General features: G+C 48.5%; 1 protein-coding gene across 2 annotated transcripts in view; it reads left to right on the forward strand.

Moving 5' to 3' along the window:
- Positions 1–23,724, forward strand: part of FAM171B (family with sequence similarity 171 member B) — a 59,841-nt gene that overhangs the window by 20,965 nt on the left and 15,152 nt on the right. For both annotated transcript variants that reach the window (XM_038585062.1, XM_038585063.1), the window contains exons 2-3: positions 13,576–13,809; positions 20,493–20,585. In XM_038585062.1, the coding sequence (XP_038440990.1) occupies positions 13,576–13,809; positions 20,493–20,585 (327 nt within the window). The remainder of the gene's footprint in view (positions 1–13,575; positions 13,810–20,492; positions 20,586–23,724) is intronic.

A 23,724-nucleotide genomic window follows, 5' to 3' on the forward strand; every position in this document is an offset into this window, starting at 1 on the left:
TGTTTTGCTCAGTTTATTGAACACGGGAAGTCTCTTCTTTGCACTGGGCTTCCTTTTCTACCCACGTCGTTCCAGATCCGTTAAGTGGAGGTTAAAATGTGTGATACGTCCCCCTGCCGAACAGCAGCGATAAAGACAAACGAAGTCTTTTTTTCTAATTGGCAACTCACAAGTGTGGATCATTCATCAAAATCTGCTCTAAGACTCTTTGGCCGGTATCACTTACTCTATTCCATCATGTTTATATAATTTGCCTTTCACGTGAAAATATCTTATTTGAGGCGGTTTAGTTTCCCACAAACAGACTTCTTGTAAGCGTCTTAGAGTAAAAGAAGAGAATCCCCAGAAAGGTCAGATCAGTGACCTGTGCTCAGGGGAGGCTTCCTCGAGTGAAGGAATCGATCCCTGACGTCTGGGAACCACGGCAGCGCCACCCGCGGACCTTCCTCTCCTACGGGCCCTGCTGCCTGCGCATCCTCCCATACGGTAGGTCTTCTAGAAGCTTTCCATCGCCCCATTTCCTGCTGCTTTTTCACCGTCCCCCCGCCCCATAACTTAATGAGAGGCTGGTGGTGCTTACACTTCCCCGGCCCGCGGCGGCTGCGTGTCCTGCGGCTTGGGCCCCTGACCCCCTCAGGTGTGGCTGCAGGACGGAGGCTGCGTCCACCACGGGGGGCGAGAAGCGTGGGGCAGATGCGGGTCGCGGCTGCGGAAGGCTGGCCTCGGAGCCCGGGAGGGCCGCCTGGGCCGGGCGGGCAGGGGCTGCGGCCACTCCGGGCCCCTCGCTGCCAGGAGGGCCCCGGGAGGAGAGGGCGAGGTCGGGCCGCTGCGGGGCCTGGTGGCCTCCCCGGGGCCCTCCCGCCTGCGACGTGGGCCGGACGGGGCAGCGCGTGAGTCGGGAATCTGCGGGAGCAGGAAGGAAATCGGGATGACGTGGGAGCTTTGCTGAAGGTTGTTTAAGGGAAACTGGGATGATTTGGGAGCTTTGCTGAAGGTTGTTTAAGGGAAACTGGGATGATTTGGGAGCTTTGCTGAAGGTTGTTTAAGGGAAACTGGGATGATTTGGGAGCTTTGCTGAAGGTTGTTTAAGGGAAACTGGAATGATTTGGGAGCTTTGCTGAAGGTTGTTTAAGGGAAACTGGGATGATTTGGGAGCTTTGCTGAAGGTTGGTTGAAGGGAAACTGGGATGATTTGGGAGCTTTGCTGAAGGTTGGTTGAAGGGAAACTGGGATGATTTGGGAGCTTTGCTGAAGGTTGGTTGAAGGGAAACTGGGATGATTTGGGAGCTTTGCTGAAGGTTGTTTAAGGGAAACTGGGATGATTTGGGAGCTTTGCTGAAGGTTGTTTAAGGGAAACTGGGATGATTTGGGAGCTTTGCTGAAGGTTGTTTAAGGGAAACTGGGATGATTTGGGAGCTTTGCTGAAGGTTGTTTAAGGGAAACTGGGATGATTTGGGAGCTTTGCTGAAGGTTGTTTAAGGGAAACTGGGATGATTTGGGAGCTTTGCTGAAGGTTGGTTTTTCCCGCGCGAGCTCCCTGGGCAGGTGGGGGCACACCTGCTCACCTGCCCGCCGTGGCTGCCCCGTTCACCGTATAAACCGGAATTGCTTTCTGGATGGCGTTTCAGTGACACAAGTCGAGACGCTTTCAACCGTTTATACTCTTGACCTGTTATTTCTCCTCCCAAGGAAATAGTCGAGATTTCAGAGGAGCGTGCAGGTGCCTGGGTTTCTAAGTAGAGCATCGTTGGCAAACGTGAGAAATAGAAGCGACTGAGCGAACGCTAATGGGAGAAGGTCCAACGAACAGTCCAAGAACCAGAGAAGGTTCTTCAGTAATAAAATGTGGCAGTTTTCACGAGTATTTAATACCACGGACCCGTGGTCTCACGCAGCTCGTGACCGGCTCCGTCGGCCGCTTCTCTCCCACCTGCAACGCGAGCGAGCGCGTCCTGTTGCTGCCCTGACCCCTGACCCCCGACCCGGGTGATGGGGCCAGTATCAGTTTGCTGACCTTCCTTCCCGCCTAACGTCACGCTTGCATCACCATATACGTAGTGACACGTACACGCAACAGAATCTTAGTTTGGTGAATCTATTCCTTTTCCCAGTATGCTTTCCAAAGGACCACATGTCTCACATGTTGGCAAATTGAACACCAATAACAAATAAATTTATAAAAAAAAAAAACAACCAAAAAAAAAAAATAACAAAGGACCACATGGAATCCGAGTTACTTCTGAGACATTGAATTAGGAAATAGCTTTTATTTTTCTTCTATTTTTTTCCCTCTATTTTCTAAATTTTCTATATATGTTAGAAAATAAAAACTACTAAAAAATATTGAGTGAAGCCAAACCCTTTTATTTATTTATTTTTATTTTTTATTTTTTTCAACCCCTTTTAAATAGCAGGACGCAGACAGACCCAGTGGCAACGACTATCAGGAGATGCAGCCTGAGGTGGGGGCTCTTTCGTGCCCGGGTCCTGCGTCTCTGATTCCCTGGGGTGCTCGCGCCTGTGGGGCCAGCAAAGGGGGGACCGCCACCGAGCCCACTGCCGTCCAACATAAGTAATTTTAAAAAATTTTTTTTAAAGATTTTATTTATTTATTCATAGAGATGCAGAGAGAGAGAGAGAGGCAGAGACACAGGCAGAGGGAGAAGCAGGCTCCATGCAGGGAGCCCGACGTGGGACTCAAGCCCAGGTCTCCAGGATCAGGCCCTGGGCTGAAGACAGCGCTAAACCACTGAGCCACCCAGGGATCCCCTAATAAATTATTCTAATTACAAAAACTACACATTTCAGTTTTTGATTGTCTTTTAAAGATTTATTTTATTCACGAGACACAGAGAGAGAGGCAGAGACACAGGCAGAGGGAGAAGCAGGCTCCCTGCGGGGAGCCCAACAGCGGACTCGATCCCGGGACCCTGGGGTCACGCCCTGGGCTGAAGGCAGACGCCAAACCTCTGAGCCACGCGGGCTGCCCCAACATAAGTAATTTAAATCCTTTTATATTAAAAGACACAGGACAGTGGAGCCAAAGAGGATGGCCTTAGGTCGTCTCCCTCTCCCCCTGGGACGTGCTTGCTTTTTTAATCCTGGGTCAGTGGTTCGCAGCTTGACTGTGAATTAGCATCATCTGGGACCTTTTAAAAAATGTGATTCCCCGGACCCCATCTGCGCTGATTCTGACTTAATTGGACCGGGGTAGGGGCTGGGCTCTAGCAAAGGTTTCCCCAGATGATTTCATGTTTACCCAGGTTGCGAGCCGCTGCCCTAGGCCCGGGGAGTGGGGTCCTGGGAAGGCTGACCCTGCTGAGGCTTCGCGGGCTGCTCGTTTACTATTTCACCCAATGTCCGTTCCGACAGCCACGCGCTCAGGGAGGGGGGGCAAGTGGACACGGGGGCTTTGCCACCCTTGTGTTTTGAAAACCAGGGGTTTCTGGGAGTGTTGAGACTAAGACAACTCAGGGAGCGGGCCCTTTGTAGGAGGGCGTGCCTTCAGAGCCCCCGTGTGACTCGTTCGTGCCTCCCGCCGTGACCCGGGGGCTCCGCACAGTGACCCGGGGCTCCTCCGTTTTCACGCCTGTGCTTGGTGTCGGGCAGTCGCTGCCCCCCGCGCCCGGTGATGTCCTGCCTGTGACTGGAGGGGAGCACCGTGCATCTTCCGGGTCCCGGGCCGCGCCAGGTCCGCGGATGCCACTGTGGTGCCTGCGTGAGACGTGAGGGCCTGTTGGGGCCCGGGGAGCACTTCGGGACCTGAGGGCCCAGATCCTGGTGTTTGGTGCCTCCTGTGTCAGGCCGTGCTGGGGCCGCCCCGGGGTGATGGTGGCCCTGGAGCGGGTGGTCCCCTACTGGGGCCCGGCCTGCGTGCACGCTCCTCCCCGCAGCCCTGGGCAGCGGCAGAGACAGGTGCTCCGGGGGGGCAGCTGGGTGCACGGCAGCCTGCAGGTGCTCTGCAGGTGCCCCGCTGGTCCCCGCAGGTGCTCTGCAGGTGCCCCCTGGTCCCCTACAGGTGCTCCGCAGGTGCCCTGCAGGTGCCCTGCATGTCCCCGCAGGTGCCCCGCTGGTGCCCCGCAGGGCCGCACTCGGGAGACCCGGCCTGCGGGAGCGAGGACCAGGGCCCGTTGCAGGCGGTTGGCAGGGCCGGGTGGGGACCCGGAGCCCAGGCTGGGGGCCCGCGCCGTGGACGCCGTGTGCGTTCTCTCCTGCTGCGGGTCCCCGGCTTGGCGCTGGGCGGCCCAGGGGGCGGTCCTGGGCCCTCTGCAGCTTCTGCATCCTGGCTGGGAGCCTGGGGGGAGGGACTTCTGGGGGGTGTTTCGGGGATATTCTTAGTTTGGTGGCTGAATCCTTTTCCGGGCGGCTTATACATAGCACCGAGTGGGTTCCCTTTCTCCCTGGACGGCTGGTCCCCTCCAGGCTTCGGAGATCCACCACCTGGGGTGCTTGACGCTGAGCCGCTAAATGGCAGAGGAGGCTGTGGCTCTGTGCGTCCGAGGGAAGCGACCGAAGGGAACCTCCAGCGGCCGCCGAGCCCCGCCTCGCACACCCCGCACGGCCCGCACAGTTCCCGGCGCCACGTCGGTGACAGGCAGCAGCGATGGCTCTCCAGGGCCCCCCTTTCTCCCATGCGCCTTCGTCAATATATTTGACACACCCGGGGGAAAACACGAACTAGTCAAAGATTCCTCATGGATATTTATTCCTTTTAATAGCGATTCACCAAGACACACAAGTCTTTGTGCAGTGGATTTCACAAAATACTATTTATATTAAAAATGTTTCGTTATTTTCCCAAATGGGTTTTTTTTTTTCTCCCCGATAGCAGCTTTTGCTTTGTTTTCATCTCTGTTACGTGTTTCCAGTCTTATTTCCAACTCCAATTTTGATTTCTTGGTGATTAATTAACGAGAGTATTATCCAACAGATGATGTAAAGTTGAGTAATAATTGGTGGAACCTCATCTTTATATAATTGCTTTTCTTGTTTTTCCCCCCTTTTTTTCTTGTTTTTTAAGATTTGTTTGTTTGAGAGAGTGAGCGTGAGCATGCATGCGAGTGGGGAAGGGGCAGAGGGCGAGACTCCACACGTAGACTCCCTGCTGACCCTGGAGCCCGAGGGGGGCTTGGTCCCAGGGCCCCGAGGTCATATCCTGAGCCCGACTCAAGAGTCAGACGTTGAACTAACTGAGCCGTCCAGGTGCCCGTAGAATTTATTTATTTATTCATGATAGACAGAGAGAGAGAGGCAGAGACACAGGCAGAGGGAGAAGCAGGCCCCATGCAGGGAGCCCGACGTGGGACTCGATTCGGGGACCTCAGGGTCACGCCCTGGGCTGAAGGCGGCGCTAACCCGCTGAGCCCCCCGGGCTGCCCTTATTTTTTATTTTTTAAGTAGGCCCCTTGCCCAGCATGAAGCTCCAAGTGGGTTTGGACTCACAAGTCTGAGATCAGGACCTGAGCCCCTAAATCAAGAGTCGGCTGCTTAACCGACTGAGCCACCCAGGCGCCCGCCCAGGCGCCCGCGCTGTGTGCTTCTTCTTAAGTCAGAAGGACTCTTTCCTGTTACCCACGCCACTCGTTTTGGAGATTCCTACTCACTTAATAAGCCTCTGGTCGTAATGGAGAAAATGTGTTTTTTATTTGCTTTGTAACATGTGTCACCTTTGGAGATAATGTCCTTATTCTCTTTCTTTGATTCCTTCTTAGATTCGACATTTTCTCTGTAATACTAATTTACTGCAAACGAATTTGTTTCTGCTTCAAGCAGGAACAGTTTTTGTTTTTTTTGTTTTTGTTTTTTGTTTCTGTTTTTTTTTTTTCTGTTCAATTCCAGAGCCATTGAGAATCATGGACCCAGTCTGGTACTTAAGCGATGAAAAGGAGGCTTTTCTATTTTAGCGAGGTTTGCTTGTTTCGTTTTGTTTTAATTCAGCCGTCTTTTGTTCCTTTATTTTTTTTTTTTAATTTTTAAAGGTTTTATTTATTTATTCATGAGAGACAGAGAGAGAGGCAGAGACACAGGCAGAGGGAGAAGCAGGCTCCCTGCAGGGAGCCCGACGTGGGACTCGATCCGGGGTCCCCAGGGTCACGCCCTGGGCTGGAGGCCGATCCCCAACCGCTGAGCCACCCGGGGATCCTCTTTTGTTCCTGTAAAGGAAGAAGGCCGTGTGTCCATATGTGAAGAGCTGTAAAGACCAAACCATTGCAGCCCTGGCCCCTTCCGCTCCGCTTTATAGAATATGGAACAATATGGTCCTTTGTCTTTATAAGCTTCTTTGTCGTCCTTGCTTTTTTCCTCAACTTTCGACCCTTCCAATTAAAATAGGGAAATGGTGCTGGGGACCCTGGGAGAAAGAGTCGGTATCGCTTTGTAACAGTAAGAGTAAAAATTCTACATTTGATCTTTGCTGTAATACAGTTGCCTTATATTTATTTAGCAAGTTTTGCTACGTCGTCGTCGTCAGCATTATCCTCTAGTCCAAATCTCCAAGTTAAATATTCTTACGAAGAGGAAGGCAAAGTATTAATTTCTAAAAGGAAAAAGGAATTTTAATAGTTATTTGTGGTTGTAATCGGTGTGATCATGTATCTCTCACTGGGAACTGTGGCCTCAGACTCATCCGCAGGCAACCGTGACGACTGCGTCTGTCTCTCCTGAAGGTCTTAAATACACGGGCCTTTAAGTTTGGGGCCGGATGTTTTCCATTTATGTCTTAAAAGTATTTGCATGGTCAGCTCTAAATTAAGATTTCTGTGACTGGGTATCTTGTAGGGAAATGGTGAAGAATGAACAAAGCCTGACTTGGGCCGTGGCCAGAAATTTGTCATCTTCTGGGTTCTCACCACAAAGTCTCTACTGTAATGGACCAAAAAAGTCAGATTATGGAAAACCGGAGAGAGTGAATGGGCAGGCGCTGGACTAAAAATGTTTGACATAGTCCCCATTCAGAAATGATGGTGCAAACTGATTTTAAAGTAAATATTAAATTCACGTTTTTGGATATTTTTAAAAACCACCTTTATCAAGGTATGACTGACACATTAAAAAGCTGTGTATGTTCCATGTACACACTCCACGCGTTTGGGCTTACACCCGTGAATCCACCACCAGCGTCAAGGCCATACGCATATTCATCACCTTGCAAAGTTTCTTCCCATCCCTATTATTAGTATTATTGTCATTTTTTTTTTTTTTTTTTTTTTTTTTTTGTGGTAAGAGCACTTAGAGATTCACCCTTTTGGCAGATTTTAAATATGTAATACAGCATCATTAGCAGTAGGCACTGTGCTGGATAGCGAATCCTGAGAACTTATTTATCTTATAAAACTGGAACTTACTGTACTTTGAGCATCACGTCCACCTCCCCTCAGGCCTGGCAATCACCATCCTACTCTCTGCTTCTATCAACTTCATTATTCTGGATTCCACGTATACGCGAGATCATAATGTTATTTATCTTTCGGTGTCCGCCTTATTTCCCTTAGCATGACATCCTCCAGGTCCATCCGTATTGTAGCAACCGGCAGGATTTCCTTCTTTTTTTAAGGTCGAGTAATAGTCCACTGTACGTATAGATATTTTCTTGATTCATTCATCCACTGTTGTGCATTTAGGTTCTTCCCATATCTTGGCTATTCTGAATAATGCTGCAGTGAACCTGGGGGTACAGGTACCTCTTTTCAGGATGGACATATTATTATTATTTTCTTTTAGATTTTATCTAAAGAGGTTTATCTGAGAGGCACAAAGAGAAGCAGAGACACAGGCAGAGGGAGCAGCAGGCTCCACCCAGGAAACCCGATGTGGGACTCGATCCCGGGACCCCGGGGTCACGACCTGAGCCGAAGGCAGATGCTCAACCCTTGAGCCCCCCAGGCGTCCCAACACTGTGTCTTTTTAATGTTTGTGTCCCCAATACCTGCTAGTGCAGATCTAGCCCGAAGTGGGCTATGAATATTTGATGGATGAGACAATGTAGGTGAATATTTTGTGTTTTTTAAAGATTTTATTTATTTGAGAGAGAGAACATGATGAGCTGGGTGAGGAGGGACAGAGGGAGAAGCAGGGAGCCCGATGTAGGACTCGATCCCAGGACCCTGAGATCATGACCCGAGCCCAAGGCAGACGCCTAACAGACTGAGCCCCCAGGTGACCCCGTAGGTGAATATTTCCACTCGTCCCCCACCAACCACTTCATCCCAGTATATTTTTATGCTTTTCTTTTTTTTAATTTTTATGCTTTTCATTTCTAGTTCTCATGAGCGTGCATAATAAACCTCACTGAAACCTTAAAATTCGTTAGAGTCTCTTCTAGATAAAATTTGATCTGTGATCCGTCTACAAAAGCTTCTTCATAAAGCTAGCAGGTTTTTAGCATGATATTCCTTAAAGAAAAAAAAAAGATCGTTCCATACGAAGTCATTGTAGATGCTTGAAATATAATGGAAAAGAAGCAGGGCTAGTTTTGTCCTGGAGAAACGTGAAAATAGGTGTCTCCAGGATCGCGCCCTGGGCCAAAGGCAGGCGCCAAACCGCTGAGCCACCCAGGGATCCCGATGCAGTCTTGTTCTAACGTGCTTTTCCAGGAGCACGTGTGGAGCAGCCTCTTGGATTTTGTGGTTCTCACTACCTAACGGGCGTTTGGAGCGTGTGAGGGTTAGACTTTCCCCGGCGGCCCGAGCACCGTGCTCATCCTCATCCTCATCCTCATCCGCGGGTACTTTAGCTTTCCTTTGTTTCTCTCAGCATCTAGATCACGTGTTTGCTGGGTGTTCAGCTGGAATCATTTGATACCGAACCGCTCCTAAAAGCCCTGGGGGGGCAGCCCTGGTGGCTCAGCAATCTAGCACCTGCCTTCAGCCCAGGGCGCGATCCTGGAGACCAGGGATCGATTCCCACGTCGGGCTCCCTGCATGGAGCCTGCTCCTCCCTCTGCCTGTGTCTCTGCCTCTCTCTCTCTCTCTCTCTCTCTGTCTCTCATGAATAAATAAATAAAATCTTAAAAGCCCTCGGGGGCTGAGCGGTGGAGCATCTGCCTTTGGCTCAAGTCGTGACCCCAGGGTCCCAGGTTCAAGTCCTGCATCGGGTTCCCGGCATGGAGCCTGCTTCTCCCTCTGCCTGTGTCCCTGCCTCTCTCTCTCTGTCTCTCATGAATAAATAAATAAAACCTTAAAAAAAAAGTAACAGTGACATATTGAGAAGAAGATTATGTGGGCGACACATAATGATTATAATTAAGTGACAGGGAAAATACCAAGTGCGCGGAAAGCTGCAGAGTGCAGTGGAGAGTGGGTGGCTCATGGAGGCCGGGGCCCCTGTGGCTGAGGATTATATATTTAATCACAGAATCTGCCCCATCTAAACGCCGAAGTGTTTCTGTTGGAGGAGAGGCCTGGGCCAGGGCGGTGGGGGGGGGGGTGCGGATCGTCACGGAGGCAGAGAGGTAAGAGGTGGGTGTACGTGGATACCTTCTGGCCGCCAGCCCTGTCTGCCTCCTGGACTCAGCAGCCTCCTCTTTAAGTCACGGGCAGGCGGTTCTGGACGACTTTTCCCTTCATTTGGAGGAAAGGGAAGTGTTCGGGCTCCTTGAATTGCAGTGGGCAGGCCTCCCGCTGAGGCTTTTTGTCTTTGTTGTTGTTTTTCAAAGATTTTATTTATTTATGCATGAAAGGCACAGAGAGAGAGAGAGAGAGAGGCAGAGACCCAGGCAGGGGGGGGAAGAAGGCTCCAGGCAGGGAGCCCGACGCGGGACTCGATCCTGGGACCCCGGGGTCACGCCCTGGGCCAGGGGCAGGAGCTCAACGGCTGGGCCGCCGGGCGCCCCTGTGTCTGTTGTCCTAAATGCTGCTTTGCTGCTGTTGCTCAGGCTGGGACCCAACAGCCGGTGGGGGCGGGGGCGGGGGCAAGGCCACGCGGGCGGCAGGTGCACCCCCCCGGGAGGCCAGGGCCTGCGGCACCCCCGCCTGAGGCTTTTCCACCCGGGCTGGGGCCCTGGAGTGCTTGGGCCCTGGAGTAGCAGGAGCCTGTGACCTGCCCCGACGCTTCCCGAGTTGTGCATTAGCCGGTTTCCCGGCCGTAAAACGGGGACGGGGGTGCGGGCCTGTCTTGGGGTGACCCTGGACAACACGCGTCACATTTCAGCACCGGGCCTGGGGGCGCGAGCGTGAGCACGACACCTCGTCTGCCCGCTCGGAGCCAGGGCGGCCTCTGCTTCCCGGCCGCCCCGGGGCCCGGCGCTGTGGGGGGACCCGCGCTGGGCCAGCGTCGCTTCGGGGCCGCCGTGCTGTGCGGGCCTGGGCGGGCCTCTGCAGAGCACTTGCCCCCGGGTTTGACCGGCCGACTCCTCATCCACTTGAGCCCCGCACATGGGGCTGCCGAGGAGCAGCAGAAGCGTCCACTGGGGCTTACAGGGCGCCGAGAACATTCGGGAGCAGCCGCCCTCGGGAGGCCTCGGCCGCCGGCCCTCCTGCGGGACGGGGCCGCGGGTACGCAGGGTGGCCGCAGGCGCTTAGCTCCGGTTGCTGCGCTCGGGCTTGGGCTGCGAGGCTGAGAACTTCGGGAGCGGGTGTTCGGAGCAGACGAGTAGCTCAGGATTCCCGCTGCTGCGTGCTGTGGAGCCGGGCGGCCGGGCCGCGGGCGGGGGGGGTGCCCACATGAAGCCCGCGCCCTCGGGCGCCGCCCCCCCGGGTCCTGTCCTGGCTCCAAGCCCACCCTTCCCTCCGCAGCCTCCGGGGAGGACGGGGCCGGGAAGCGGCCTTTGGTGGCTGCGGCAGCCCCGCGGCGCTGCAGGTGCAGGTGCGGGTGCAGGTGCGGATGAGGGTGTGGGTGCGGGTACAGGTGTGGCTGCAGGTGTGGGTGTGGGTGTGGGTGCAGGTGCAGGTGCAGATGAGGGTGCGGGTGTGGGTACAGGTGTGGCTGCAGGTGCGGGTGCAGGTGCAAGTGCAGATGAGGGTGTGGGTGCAGGTACAGGTGTGGCTACAGGTGCGGGTGTGGGTGCGGGTGTGGCTGCCCCCACACTGCTGCAGGTGCAGCTGCGGGTGTGGGTGCGCGGGTGCAGGTGCAGATGAGGGTGCAGGTGCGGGTACAGGTGTGGCTGCAGGTGTGGGTGCGGGTGCAGGTGCAGGTGCTGGTGCTGGCACAGGTGCGGGTGCAGGTACAGGTGCTTGCCCTGTGTGACTCTGGCTGCGGGGGCCGGGGCCTGCGGTGGGGGGAGGAACTGGACGGCGACCCTGACCGTGACCCTGACCGTGACCCCGAAGGCGACCCCCACGGCAGAGGCCGGGCCGCAGCCCCGGAGCCCGCAGGCCTGCGAAGGCACCAGCCGGGGCGCCCAGGGACAGGGGTACCTCCTGGCGGCTCCCGGGCCCCTTTGCTGGCCTCATCCCGGGGCAGGGGCTGTATGGCTGGGGGACTGGTTTTGAAGGGGCAGCTGCTGGCCGTCCCACCGCACAGCTGGGCCCCGGGCAGCCGTCGTGGGGCATGGAGTACTACCTCTCATTTACCGATGCGCTCACCCCAGTTGCGTTTCCCACTGGAGTGTGAGGCCGCGGGTTAGCCTGAGCCTGTGCCTTGGGGAACAAGCGCCCTTTTGTCCTGTGTACTTGGTGTCACGCAAGCCTTGCTCAGCAGCTGCAACGCTGTATTCCGTGAATGGACTTGAGTAGTGGGACCCCAGGACTCCCTGTTGCAGGGCCTGAAGATGCCTTCGCAGTCGTTTGCAGGGACACTGAGGGCTGACAAGGCCTCGACCATGTGTGAGGCTTGGGTGGGTCCGCGTGACCCGTCTGGATTCTCATGCTTTCACTGGCAAAGCGGACTTGATATCACAGGTGTCACAGGTACAGTGAGATTTTTGTGATAACAGACCTGCGAGGCTTGGCATCAGGAACGCGTTTATCCCCAGTCCTTCTTCATATTTTGATTTTAAGTGTTACGAACATTTTTTTTTTTTTTTGAGCAATGGGCTAAACTTACAAAATGATGAGAAAATAGCTAAATAATTTAAGGAACAGCAGGTGCTAAAGCCCAAGGCTTAGCATACCTGATACTCCTGAATTTATCTATAAAAAGTAATAATAGTAATGATGCAGGGCTCCATCTCAGGACCCTGAGGTCGTGACCTGGGCGGAAACCAAGCGTCAGACCCTTAACCGACTGAGCCACCCAGGTGTCCCTCCCCCCGCCCCCCGTGATTCCTTATTTTTATTTTTATTTTTTAAAAGATTTTATTTATTTATTCAAGAAAGACACACAGAGAGAGGCAGAGACACAGGCAGAGGGAGAAGCAGGCTCCATGCAGGGAGCCCAATGCGGGACTTGATCTCGGGTCTCCAGGATCACGCCCTGGGCCGAAGGCGGCGCTAAACCCCTGAACCACCCGGGCTGCCCTCGTGATTCCTTACTGATGCCTCTGATGTGTGTTGAGAGGGTCTCCAGTTACGGACTGATTATCATTATTAATAATGATATTAAGTGACAACCAACCACTGTGCTGAGCACATTATTTGCATGATTTCATTTCAACCTCAAAGTAGTTGACTGTTCTGATTTTACAGAGGAGCAAAGGGCCTTTGAGAAGTAGCTGCCCCCAAGTCACGTCTATAGGGATGGCTTTTGCACCATTAATGGTGCAAGAGAAGGCATCTTTGGCAAAGGTGTTGTGATGCAGGCTCTGCAAAGGCATCTCCGTGGTGACACAAGTTCTTTTATTTTTTTATTTTTTATTTTTTTTATTTATTTATGATAGTCACAGAGAGAGAGAGAGAGAGAGAGGCAGAGACACAGGCAGAGGGAGAAGCAGGCTCCATGCACCAGGAGCCCGATGTGGGATTCGATCCCGGGTCTCCAGGATCGCGCCCTGGGCCAAAGGCAGGCACCAAACCGCTGCGCCACCCAGGGATCCCCACAAGTTCTTTTATAACAAGACCTCAGTGTTGGGAAACTCACGAGCGTGTTATCAAGATCTGTGAAGCTGGAGGTTTAAGTTAGAAACAAGTCGGTTTTGATTGTTCTCAATTTCTTACCTTACTACACTTTGTTATGTTTATTTAACAGATAAGGCTTCTTGATATTTTAACGATGTCGTTTTGATATCTTGTCATTTGAAACACGTCCCTTTGCTTTCCAGGCAACAGCACAAAATAAAGGAGCTAGCCACGCACTAGGTTTGGGGAGACTGCATTTTATTCTAGGACCGTGGACTATAGTTTGAGTTCGTTAATGGATAGCATTAAAATTAGTGAGGCCAAGTCAAAGTGTGTTTTTCTGAAGAGAGAACCTCTGTGGTCCCCTTATTCCCTGCTTCCTTTTATTTTTATAATTTTCATTGGTAGAAAAAAATTGGAATACTGTCTTATTAACAATAAATTCAAATTTTACTTATTCAGTTTTAGGAGGAATAATGAATTAGTCGGGATGTTTTTATACCTCGTCCTAGCAATCCATCCATACATATATGGATTTCCAGATTTTATCAGCAGTTTGGGGCTGTTATTCGGATGTCTTGAGTGATAGCACACAGCATTCTGGGATCTAACACGCTGCCATTTCTGGCTTGTTTTCCTCTTCCAGTGTCTGTCTTTATGCTGAAAGTGCAGGTGAATGACATCATCAGCCGTCAGTACCTGAGTCAGGCGGTCGTAGAAGTGTTTGTGAACTACACGAAAACAAACTCCGCAGTAACTACGGACAATGGAGCAGTGTTGATTAAAGTACCCTACAAATTAGGGCTCAGCTTAACCATTATCGCTCACAAAGATGGCTACGTGTTGACTCCCCTGCCTTGGAAGACTGGAAAAATGCCAAGTAAGCACTTACGTAGGGTCTTGCCTTTACTAAATGTAAATGGAGTTTACATTCTGGTAGATGTAATGGCAAACATTCCATTCTGGTAAACGGAAACTGAGAAAACCTATGTGAAGTCAATACAGAGACGTTGGAAGGACAGCCAGTTTGAAGAAAACATGATTTTTTAAAAAAAGATTTTATTTATTTATTTATTCATGAGAGACACACAGAGAGAGGCAGAGATGCAGACAGAGGGAGAAGCAGGCTCCCTGCAGAGCCTGATGTGGGACTCGATCCTAGGACCCCGGGGTCATGCCCTGAGCTGAAGGCAGATGCTCACCCACTGAGCCAGCCAGGGGCCCTGATTTTTTTTTTTTTTTTTTTTTTTTTCTCCCCACAAAGGCTTGAAGGAATCCTGAGCAAGAGCTCTGCTCAGGGACAAAGCTTGTCTGCAGGTGGCGGAGGGGCCTTGGCATGCCGGAGGGTTAGACGCAGGCTGGGCCAGATGACCAAAGGATGTTCTCAAAAGAGGAGACAAAAAGTTTAGATTTATGTGCTGAAAAATAAGGCAGTTATCACAGATTCCTGAGTGCAAAAACTGTAAGTTGTTTGGAAATTGGATTTACTTCACAGTGTATGACATTTAGGCCAAAAGCAGGGCTACGGTGGAGTCAGGGAGCCTTGCTCCAAAGCCCTGCTTGTGCTCCTGGTGGACGGTAACGAGAGCCTGATGCGAGAGAGGCATGAAGAGAAGGTGAGTGCAAGAGACTCACTGAGGAAAGGATTGGTAATTATTGTGTAATCATTTCACGGGATAAACACTTATCAAATCATCATGCACACCTCAGACTTACACTGTCATGTCAGCTATAGCTCAATAAATTTGAGGGAAAAATAAGAATTAATAGGACTTAGGGAGACTGCTTGGATATTGGGAGGTACAGACCATAGATCTGTAATCCTAGAATGTAGGTCTGGCTGATTGGAAGTGTGATACATGAGGTAGTCAGTCTTGCTTGCTTGCTTGCTTTTTTTAAAAATTGTGATGGTTAATTTTTTTAAATTATGTTTAGTTATGTTAATTCATTTTTAAATTAGGATTTAGATGCTTTATTTGGTTTCATATTGGAAACATTTGAGTTCTTGAGACATCGTTCAAGTTTAGAATGAGAAAGAAAATGAAAAAGTGAACTAGGTAAACCAAGCTTCATGTGAATAAGATTTAATAAAATCATGACTCAGAAATCTAGTGGGGATATGTCTGAGGTGAATTCGTGGTCTTCCATGCTTTAGTTTTTTTTTTTTTTTTTTTTTTTAAAGACAGACATCAAGCACAATTATTCATTAAATGAAAGTTAGAAGAATAATGAAAGAAACCAAAAGTAAGATGGGAAAAAGGAAATAAAGATAAAAGCAGATGAGCATTAATTAGAAAATATAAAGAAGAGATCGTTGACAAAATGCTAGTTCTTTGAGATAAAATAAATTACGTGTGTATCTCGTTAATCTGAACAAATAGGGAAGTACAAGAAGAAAAAATATAAAATCTTTCATTTATTTTTATTTTTTTTAAACTTTTTTTTTTTTTAAGGTTTTATTTATTTATTCATGAGAGACACAGACAGAGGCAGAGACAGGCAGAGGGAGAAGCAGGCTCCATGCAGGGAGCCCAACACGGGTCTCGATCCTGGGACTCCAGGATCACACCTTGGGCTGAAGGCAGACGCTAAACCGCTGAGCCACCCAGGCCACCCTCTAAAATCTTTTAAACCATATCAAATTGGTTTTGATCAAATTGGTTCCCTATCAAATTGGATGATAATAATCTTAAAAAACCTAGTAAACAATTTTGCGATCATATAAATGACTATGTTGTTTTTAGATGAGGTAGGCCAATAGCCATGGATAAAATGTTCTGAGTAAAAATAGCTTGATTCAAAGGCTATTAAAAAAAAAAAAAAAGGTACTCCAAATCATTTTATAAAACCAGTGCAGCCTTGATTCTGAGACCTAACAAAGGTAGTGCAAAATTAAATGCTCTCATATGTGCCCTCTCTCTGTCATATACACAAATGCTCCTCTGTAGGCCAATCTATCTAACTTATATTCTAAGTACAAAAATCCTTAACAGAATAGTAAAAAAAGAATCTCACCACATTTAAATATAGCTTTCTGTTAAGACCAAGTAGGATCTTTCTTCTTTGCAGGACTATAAGGATGCCAAATGTGTCACTCTGTTAACTTTACACACCCTATTAGATCCCAGTGGAACTGCCAGATGATAACATCGACAACTGTCTGAAGTGCATCTCGTGAGTTCATCATCTGTGCCTAAGAAAAAGCTCCGTGAAAACTAGGACCACAAAGATCTCCTTGACATGCGAATATCTCAAAATCATACTTAACTGTAAAATGTTAGAGATGATCTTACTAAAATAAGCTGAACACAGATGTCCGTATAATCTTACATTATACAAGTTCTTATCAGCAAAAATAGATCAACAGACCAAAAAAGGGGAATGGCTATGAGAAAGAAAGAATCAAGACCATTACTATTTTCCGTTATCATCACATCCCTGGAGAATTACAAAGCATGAATCTTAAAACTCCCGAAATTAATGGAATTTGACAGAATTACTGAGTGTGGAATAAGCATTGGTACAAATCAGTACACATTCTTATATCCCAGAAGTAGTTACCAGTTATGGGACATGAAATGCCTCTCAGAACAAGAACAAACAAAATATGCAGGGAAATCTTTAAAAAGTGTGAAATAACCATGTGTTAGGGAAAATAAAACGACCAAATGTTACTGATAAACCTTAACAGGGATCCCTTGGTGGCGCAGCGGTTTGGCGCCTGCTTTTGGCCCAGGGCGCGATCCTGGAGACCCGGGATCGAATCCCACATCGGGCTCCAGGTGCATGGAGCCTGCTTCTCCCTCTGCCTGTGTCTCTGCCTCTCTCTCTCTGTGACTATCATAAATAAATAAAAAAATTAAAAAAAGAACTAAAAATCTAAATAAATGGCAAAATGTTATAGTTCTTTAGAAAACCCAAATTTTGTAAAAGTTTCAATTCTTCCTAATTTATAGATAATGCATTTAAAAAAAAATAAAATGTAGCAGGATAATCCGTGGAGAATAAATGTGTAAAAATGCCTGGAAATAATTTTAAAAGAATATTTATTAGAGGTGATTTGCCATTTCAAGTAATTAAAATATTATATAGCTACACAACTAAAACTCTGTGATACTGTGGTACAAATCAGATGGTAGCATGTAGAAGAAAATGTAATATATATATATATATATTTTTTTTTTAGAAAATGTAATCTATGATAAGGTACCATTATCAGTCAGAGAGAAAAGGCTGAATTCAATATTCAGTAAGTAGTGTTAGGATATTTTGGTTAACTATTTGGAGTAAATGAATTTGGATTTATATTCTAAATATATTGCTCATAGAGTTCAAATGTGGAAAATCAAATCATATTAAATATAAGAAAAATAAAAACTACGTTTTTTTTTTTATTAGGATGGTCTACTTAAACTTTAAAGCAATGTAAGAGATCATAAAAAGTAGATTTCACTATTTTTAAAAAAAGGTACAGTGTAGCATGGTGACTATAGTTAATAACACCATACTGTATATTTGGGAGTTGCTAAGAGAGTAGATCTTAGAGGTTCTTATCACGGGGGGAGAATGTGCCTGCGTATAGTGGTGGATGCTAACTAGACGCTGTGGCGATCATGTTGCCACATATACAAATATTGAATCGTTACGTTGTACCCCTGAAGCTAATAAGTTCCATGTCAATTATATCTCAGGAAGTATGTCTAAGGAAAAATATGAAACAATAAGGAGTAACATATTTCTAAAGATTTTATTATTTATTTATTTATTTATTTACTTATTTATTTGAGAGTGAGAACACAGGAGGAGGGGGAGGGGCAGGGAGAGAGACAGAGAATCTAAGCAGGTTCCATGCTGACCTTGGTGTCCACTCTGGGGCCCGATCTCAGGACCCGGAGGTCACGACCTGAGCCACACCAAGAGTTGAATGCCTCACCGACTGAGCCACCCAGGCCCCCCTTGGAGTAATATTCTTAATAGGCAAATAATTCATACAAATTAGTGAAAAAACACCCAACGCCCTGGCTAAATGAGATAAATGGACAAAATCGGCCTGGCGATGTTCAAAACAAGAAAAAACTAATGATTTGTCACTAAACGTGACAAAACGTTTTATTTTCCTAACAGTCTCAGATTTGTACACTAAAGGCATACCTATTTCTTTTTTTTTTTTAAAGATTTTTTTTTTTTTTTTTTTATTCATAGAGACACAGAGAGAGAGAGAGAGAGAGGCAGAGACACAGGCAAAGGGAGAAGCAGGCTCCGTGTAGGGAGCCCGACGTGGGACTCGATCCCGCGTCTCCAGGATCACACTCTGGGCTGAAGGCGGTGCTAAACCACTGAGCCACCTGGGCTGCCCGACATACCTATTTCTTAGAGTTTTTTCACCTTAGAAAAGTTTAAGAAAAGTTGAACATACTCGGTATTGACAAAGTGAGGTATGATGGGCATTCTCAAGCCGGGTTGGTGGGAGTACAAGTCAGCAAAAGCACCTGGAGAACAATCAGAGATATGTGTGTCCGAAGCCTTCAGAATCTTCATGACCATTGACCAGTATTCCACTGCTGGGGCTCTGTCCTAAAATCAGATCGACAAATAATTAGAATTGACACATATTCGTACACAAAGATGTTGATTCAAATATTATTATTTTTTTTGCCATAACAGCGAAAATGAAAACACTAAATATATATTAGTATAGGGTGGCCCGGGTGGCGCCGCCTTCAGCCCAGGGCGTGACCCTGGAGACCCGGGATCGAGTCCCGCGTCAGGCTCCCTGCATGGAGCCTGCTTCTCCCTCTGCCTGCGTCTCTGCCTCTCTCTGTGTGTCTTTCATGAATAAATAAATAAAATCTTTATATATAATATATATATATATTAGTATAGTGGTTCAGTAAGTCTTGATACTTAAGAAAATGAAGTATGTGACCATGCAAATGTTAGGAAAAGTTTCTATTGAGGGACACCATATTATGCGCAGATATTTTCACCCGTTTTCATTTAAGATAATATCTGTATATAATAGTGTGACTATTTAAAAAAAAATCACAGGAAAAAATCCAGGAAAAACATATACTGATGTATTTAATAAAGATTGTCTTTGTGCTGGGGTTGTGACGACTATCCCTATCTTTGCGTTCTTGTCTGTACGTCTCAACTTTTCCAGAGTGGACATTTATTCCCTTTATGATGAGGCACATTTTGTCAGTGAGGGGAAATCTACGGGTACGTTTTACTGGGGTTCAGAAGATTCTCTGTAGGGTTAGTAACCTTAGGCCGTCAGGGCTGCCCCCCTTTACGCTACGTGTGACGGAGAGAGTGGCCGCGCGTGGGACAGGGCGCTCGTGACCCTCCTCCCGAGGCCCGAGCCACTGCCTCCCTCCCTCCCGGCTCCCTAACGCATCCTGAATTGAAATTACGCTTCGCTTCGGCAGCCCTCTTTGCCCCTTGAAGGAAGAGGGGGTATTTCATTATACGTCCCTGCGTATCTTTTTGTGTCTTGTCCTCTCTTCCACGTTTCCTTCACAGCCCTTTGCAGGATCTTGAAGCGTGAAAGTATTCCCGTGCAAGTGGGTCTTACCCTGTCCTAAGGTCAAGACCCACTTGTTCTGTTAATTTCTTGCTAATAAGTCTAAAGGCGTCCGTCGCATGGAGGAGAGCCAGCAAGCGAGAGCCCACGTGTAGTAAGTTCAGATGATCTGTTCTTGCTCATGAATCTTGAAATAATTTCGTGATTCCAGGTCAGCCCCCCGGTCCCAGAGGGTGCCTCTTTCTGGGGGCACATCTGGCCTCCTGTGGTCGCCGGGACCCTTTGTCCCGCTCTGGGTTAACCTGTTCTCCCGCTGGGCCAACGCGGAGCCTGCACACCTGCTGCGTGATGAAGACCAGTGCACCCTCCGGCAGGACGTTTGACAGAGCCAACCCGGGATGTGGTGTCTGTCTCAGGGAGCCTTGGATTGTGGAGCCAAGATGATTATTATTATGTTTTAAGATTTTATTTATTTATTCATGAGAGACACAGAGAGAGAGAGGCAGAGGCAGAGGGAGAAGCAGGCTCCATGCAGGGAGCCCGACACTGGACTCGATCCTGGGACCCCGGGGACCCCGCTCAACCGCTGAGCCACCCAGGCTTTCCCCAAGATTATTTTTTAAATCATTAGAAAGAAATACCAAGTATAGTATATGTAGTACTGTCTACATCATACTATACTATACATGCTATACTATGGAGGAAATAGAGGATTATTCAGGATTATTCGAGCATTTAACCCGACCATATATATCTGGGGTTAGAGAACATCGTTAGTCACTTTGCTATCAACTACTGGAAAATGCAATTAGTAAAAGAAAATAGTGAAATACAATTAGTAAAAGAAAAGAGCGATGGCTGACCTTTCGTTCTCACTTTGTGGTATCCCCCCTTTCCTCCCCTGTCATACTTTACCCCTGTTTTTCCTTGTTTCTGTAGGTTCCCCTGCCCCCACTTCTCGAGCTGCGGAACAGACCATTCTGAACCCAGCGCCCCCCACACTTGGTAAAACACTCCAACTGTGCTCTGTTTTGCAGTATATTCATCAGTGACTCTTTCACTGTTCCCGCAAAGCCAAGCAAACATATGGCTGTTTGAAGACACCGTCTTAATCACCGGAAAACTAGCGGGTAAGTGCGACACTCCTGGGCGCGGAAGGAAGACCTTCGGGTGACCGTGGCGAGCCCTTCGGTTGCGGGACTGTCCTGCTTCAGGAACGAGTCCGTGTTGGGTACGACGCGGAGAAAACCCCAAGTGGTCAGGGCTGGGTGGCCCCGCTGTAAGCCGGTCTGAAGGGGTGGGGACGGGGCTTTGTGTCGCGGGGATCGCTCTTTGCCGTTGGGGCACCGCCACCTCCCACCCCTGCCTGAATGGGAACGTTTGGCTTTTGGACACGTCGCAGAGATGCTCAGCTTCAGCTTCTTTCCAAACCACACGGCTCCCAGGGCTCTAGAGGTGACCGAGGTTGGGAAAACTTTGGGGCGCTCGGATTTGCGGCCACCACGTCCCTGCCTCTGGCATTAGACCTGCCGCCCGAGTGGCCGAGGCCCGAGACCTCGAGGTGTCTGCTCAGCAGGTGGGACTTGCCTGCCCTGCACAGCCCTGCACAGCCCTGCACGGCCCGCAGGGAGGGCAGCGGGGCCTTACCTGGGGTCCGGCTCAGGCCGCGCCTCCCGTTTGGCTTTACGAGCCACGAGAAAGAGCCGCAGCCCCCCTCGGTGGTCCTTAGGGGGGCCCTAGCATCGTGTCACTCTTACTGCACTTTGTATAAAACCTCTACAGATGGCCACGATTTCTCTTTTTTCTTTTCTTTTCTTTTTTTTTTTTTTTTTGTATTGGGGAATTAATGGTTAGGCCTAAAGCATAGTAGGAATGACCGGTAGAGGCAGAAAATGTTCGAAGTGGAGTCCAGTAAGCGTCGTGGCCAAAAGACTTGCTTGGGAAGGCTCGTGCTCAGAAGCTATCTCGTTTATTTCTAAAGTTTCAAAAAAGTTAAAAAAAAAAGTATTAAAAAACTTTATCCCATGGAAAAAATTAGACTTGGGCATGCTTAATTTTGGAGTCATTTCCTGAAGACAGGAACCGACTGCCCTGCTCTAGAAGCCTAATGCGTTTAACGGAACCTGGAGCCGCTGGGCGTGCTGGGCGGTGGCCGTCGGGGCCGGGGCCGGGGCCTGGAGCCCCGAGGAGGAGGCAGCCCCTGGCTGCAGGGGAGGCTGCGGGCCAAGCCGCTGGGCCTTGGTGGAAACCCCCCCCCCCGCCCCCTTGCAGTCTGTTTCGGTTTTGAGTCATTCCCCTTCCCGAGCTGTCCTCTTCGAAGCCCATTTCCAACTGTGATTCCCCCAGAATATATGAAACAGGCGGGTACGCACGTGTGCACGTGCCGCCCTCTGCATTTCGCGAGGCCACAGGGGACACCTGTCGGGGAGGTGCGTCCTCTTGAGGTCTCACAAGTCCCCTCCTCCTCCCGCCTCGTCTCCCTGGGAGATGAGCCCGGGGGAAGCCACGCCGCGGACGGGCTGTTTGTGCAGGGCCGTCTACCCGCAGGAAACCCCCTTCCCAATCCCTCATCTTCCCTAAAGTGTTTATATGTTTTCTTCCAGGATTTGACCAGAAAGGTGTCGGGTTTGCACGATGAAAAATGCGTTAGGTTTTGAGTGTATTTGTGGTGAAGTGAGCAGGAGACATCAGAAACCTCAGGAACGTACAGAACCTTAGGGAAACTTAGCCACACGTTTCACTTAGTGTACGTGTTTTCCATTGTTAAGAAATCGGGGGCTTCGGCACAATTAAGGCACATAATATATATATATATATATTTTTTTTTTTTTTAAGTTTTTGACTTTGTATCTGAAATGGCTTCAAATACAGAAATAATTTCAAAATACAGAAAAGTTGCAAGAATAAGAGACCAGTCACCCCTGTAGACCCTCTACTCCGATTCCCCCGTTGAGAACACTTGATCCCATCTGCTTTACCGTGTGTATCCGTGCTCTGGGTGTGCTTCGGCTCTGTTTGTTTTTTTCCTGAACCATTTGGAGGGAAGTTGCACGTGTCGTGGCCTTTTACCTCTCAGGACTTAAGCAAGCAATGCCTAAGAATAGGGATATTAAAAGGCCGTGGCAGCGAAATTAATGTTGATGGGATAATTTAACCATCCACTTCCAGTTTTGTCCACTGACTTTTTTTTTTTTTTCCCATTCCAGTGAAAGGTCAGGAATTACATTCCGTTTTCATGTCTCAGCCTCTATTATTTTTTTTTTTAAATAGATCTGTTTATTTTTTTATTTTTTTATTTTTTTTAATTTTTTTTTTTTTAATTTATTTATGATAGTCACAGAGAGAGAGAGAGAGAGGCAGAGACACAGGCAGAGGGAGAAGCAGGCTCCATGCACCGGGAGCCTGATGTGGGATTCGATCCCAGGTCTCCAGGATCGCGCCCTGGGCCAAAGGCAGGCGCCAAACCGCTGCGCCACCCAGGGATCCCTGTCTCAGCCTCTATTAATGTGAAACTCAGGACACCTGTTTTAAAAGGATCAGGTATAGTTGGTATCTGTAAAGCGATGGGTTGGAAGGTATAAGATTATAGCCTCAAACAGTTTAATCAAACAAGAAAAATATAAATGGGTTGTTTCTATTTACAGCCCTTATTTCCCAGGTATTATTTTTCTAGCTTCGTATGTAAACTATACGCTGATTTTGAGAAATTATCTTATGTTTCATTTATCATGTGTTGTCCAGTAACTAGAAACTTTACATTTAAAATTCTAATAATTTAACTGATTGCTTCTGTCTTTTTTTCTTTTTCTTTTTTTTGCTTCTGTCTTTATCAGTAAGTGACCTTAGGTTCAAAGCAATAGTTGATGTTTTTGATAAGTTTTAATGATTTGAGAGTTGGCCCTGAATTGTTCAGAATGCATTGATTATGGAAGCATCAGTATGCTCACCGAGTTCAATTAAAGGATGGTTGACGTTACTAACGTGAAATAACATTTATGGATCGAATACCTGCCGTTTTTGGTCGGTTGCAGCCCTTTCTGGCAGGCGCCGTTAACTCGACTCCTGTGACAGAAATGAGACCCCAGTGAACCATCGGGCTGACGTCAGTATGTGGTTTCCTACTGGGACACCCCAAAAAAGGGGGAAGTTCTGTGCAGGAGCATGAAGCGGTTTCTCGGGTAAAGGTTCCTTGTGGGATCTAAAGGAAGGAGGATTTCTTATTTATTTCCGTTCTGAATCTAAGATGATACTTATGAGATGTGAAGGCGT

Source organism: Canis lupus, chromosome 36 (assembly GCF_011100685.1).
Source record: "Canis lupus familiaris isolate Mischka breed German Shepherd chromosome 36, alternate assembly UU_Cfam_GSD_1.0, whole genome shotgun sequence".
NCBI classification, from domain to species: domain Eukaryota; kingdom Metazoa; phylum Chordata; class Mammalia; order Carnivora; family Canidae; genus Canis; species Canis lupus.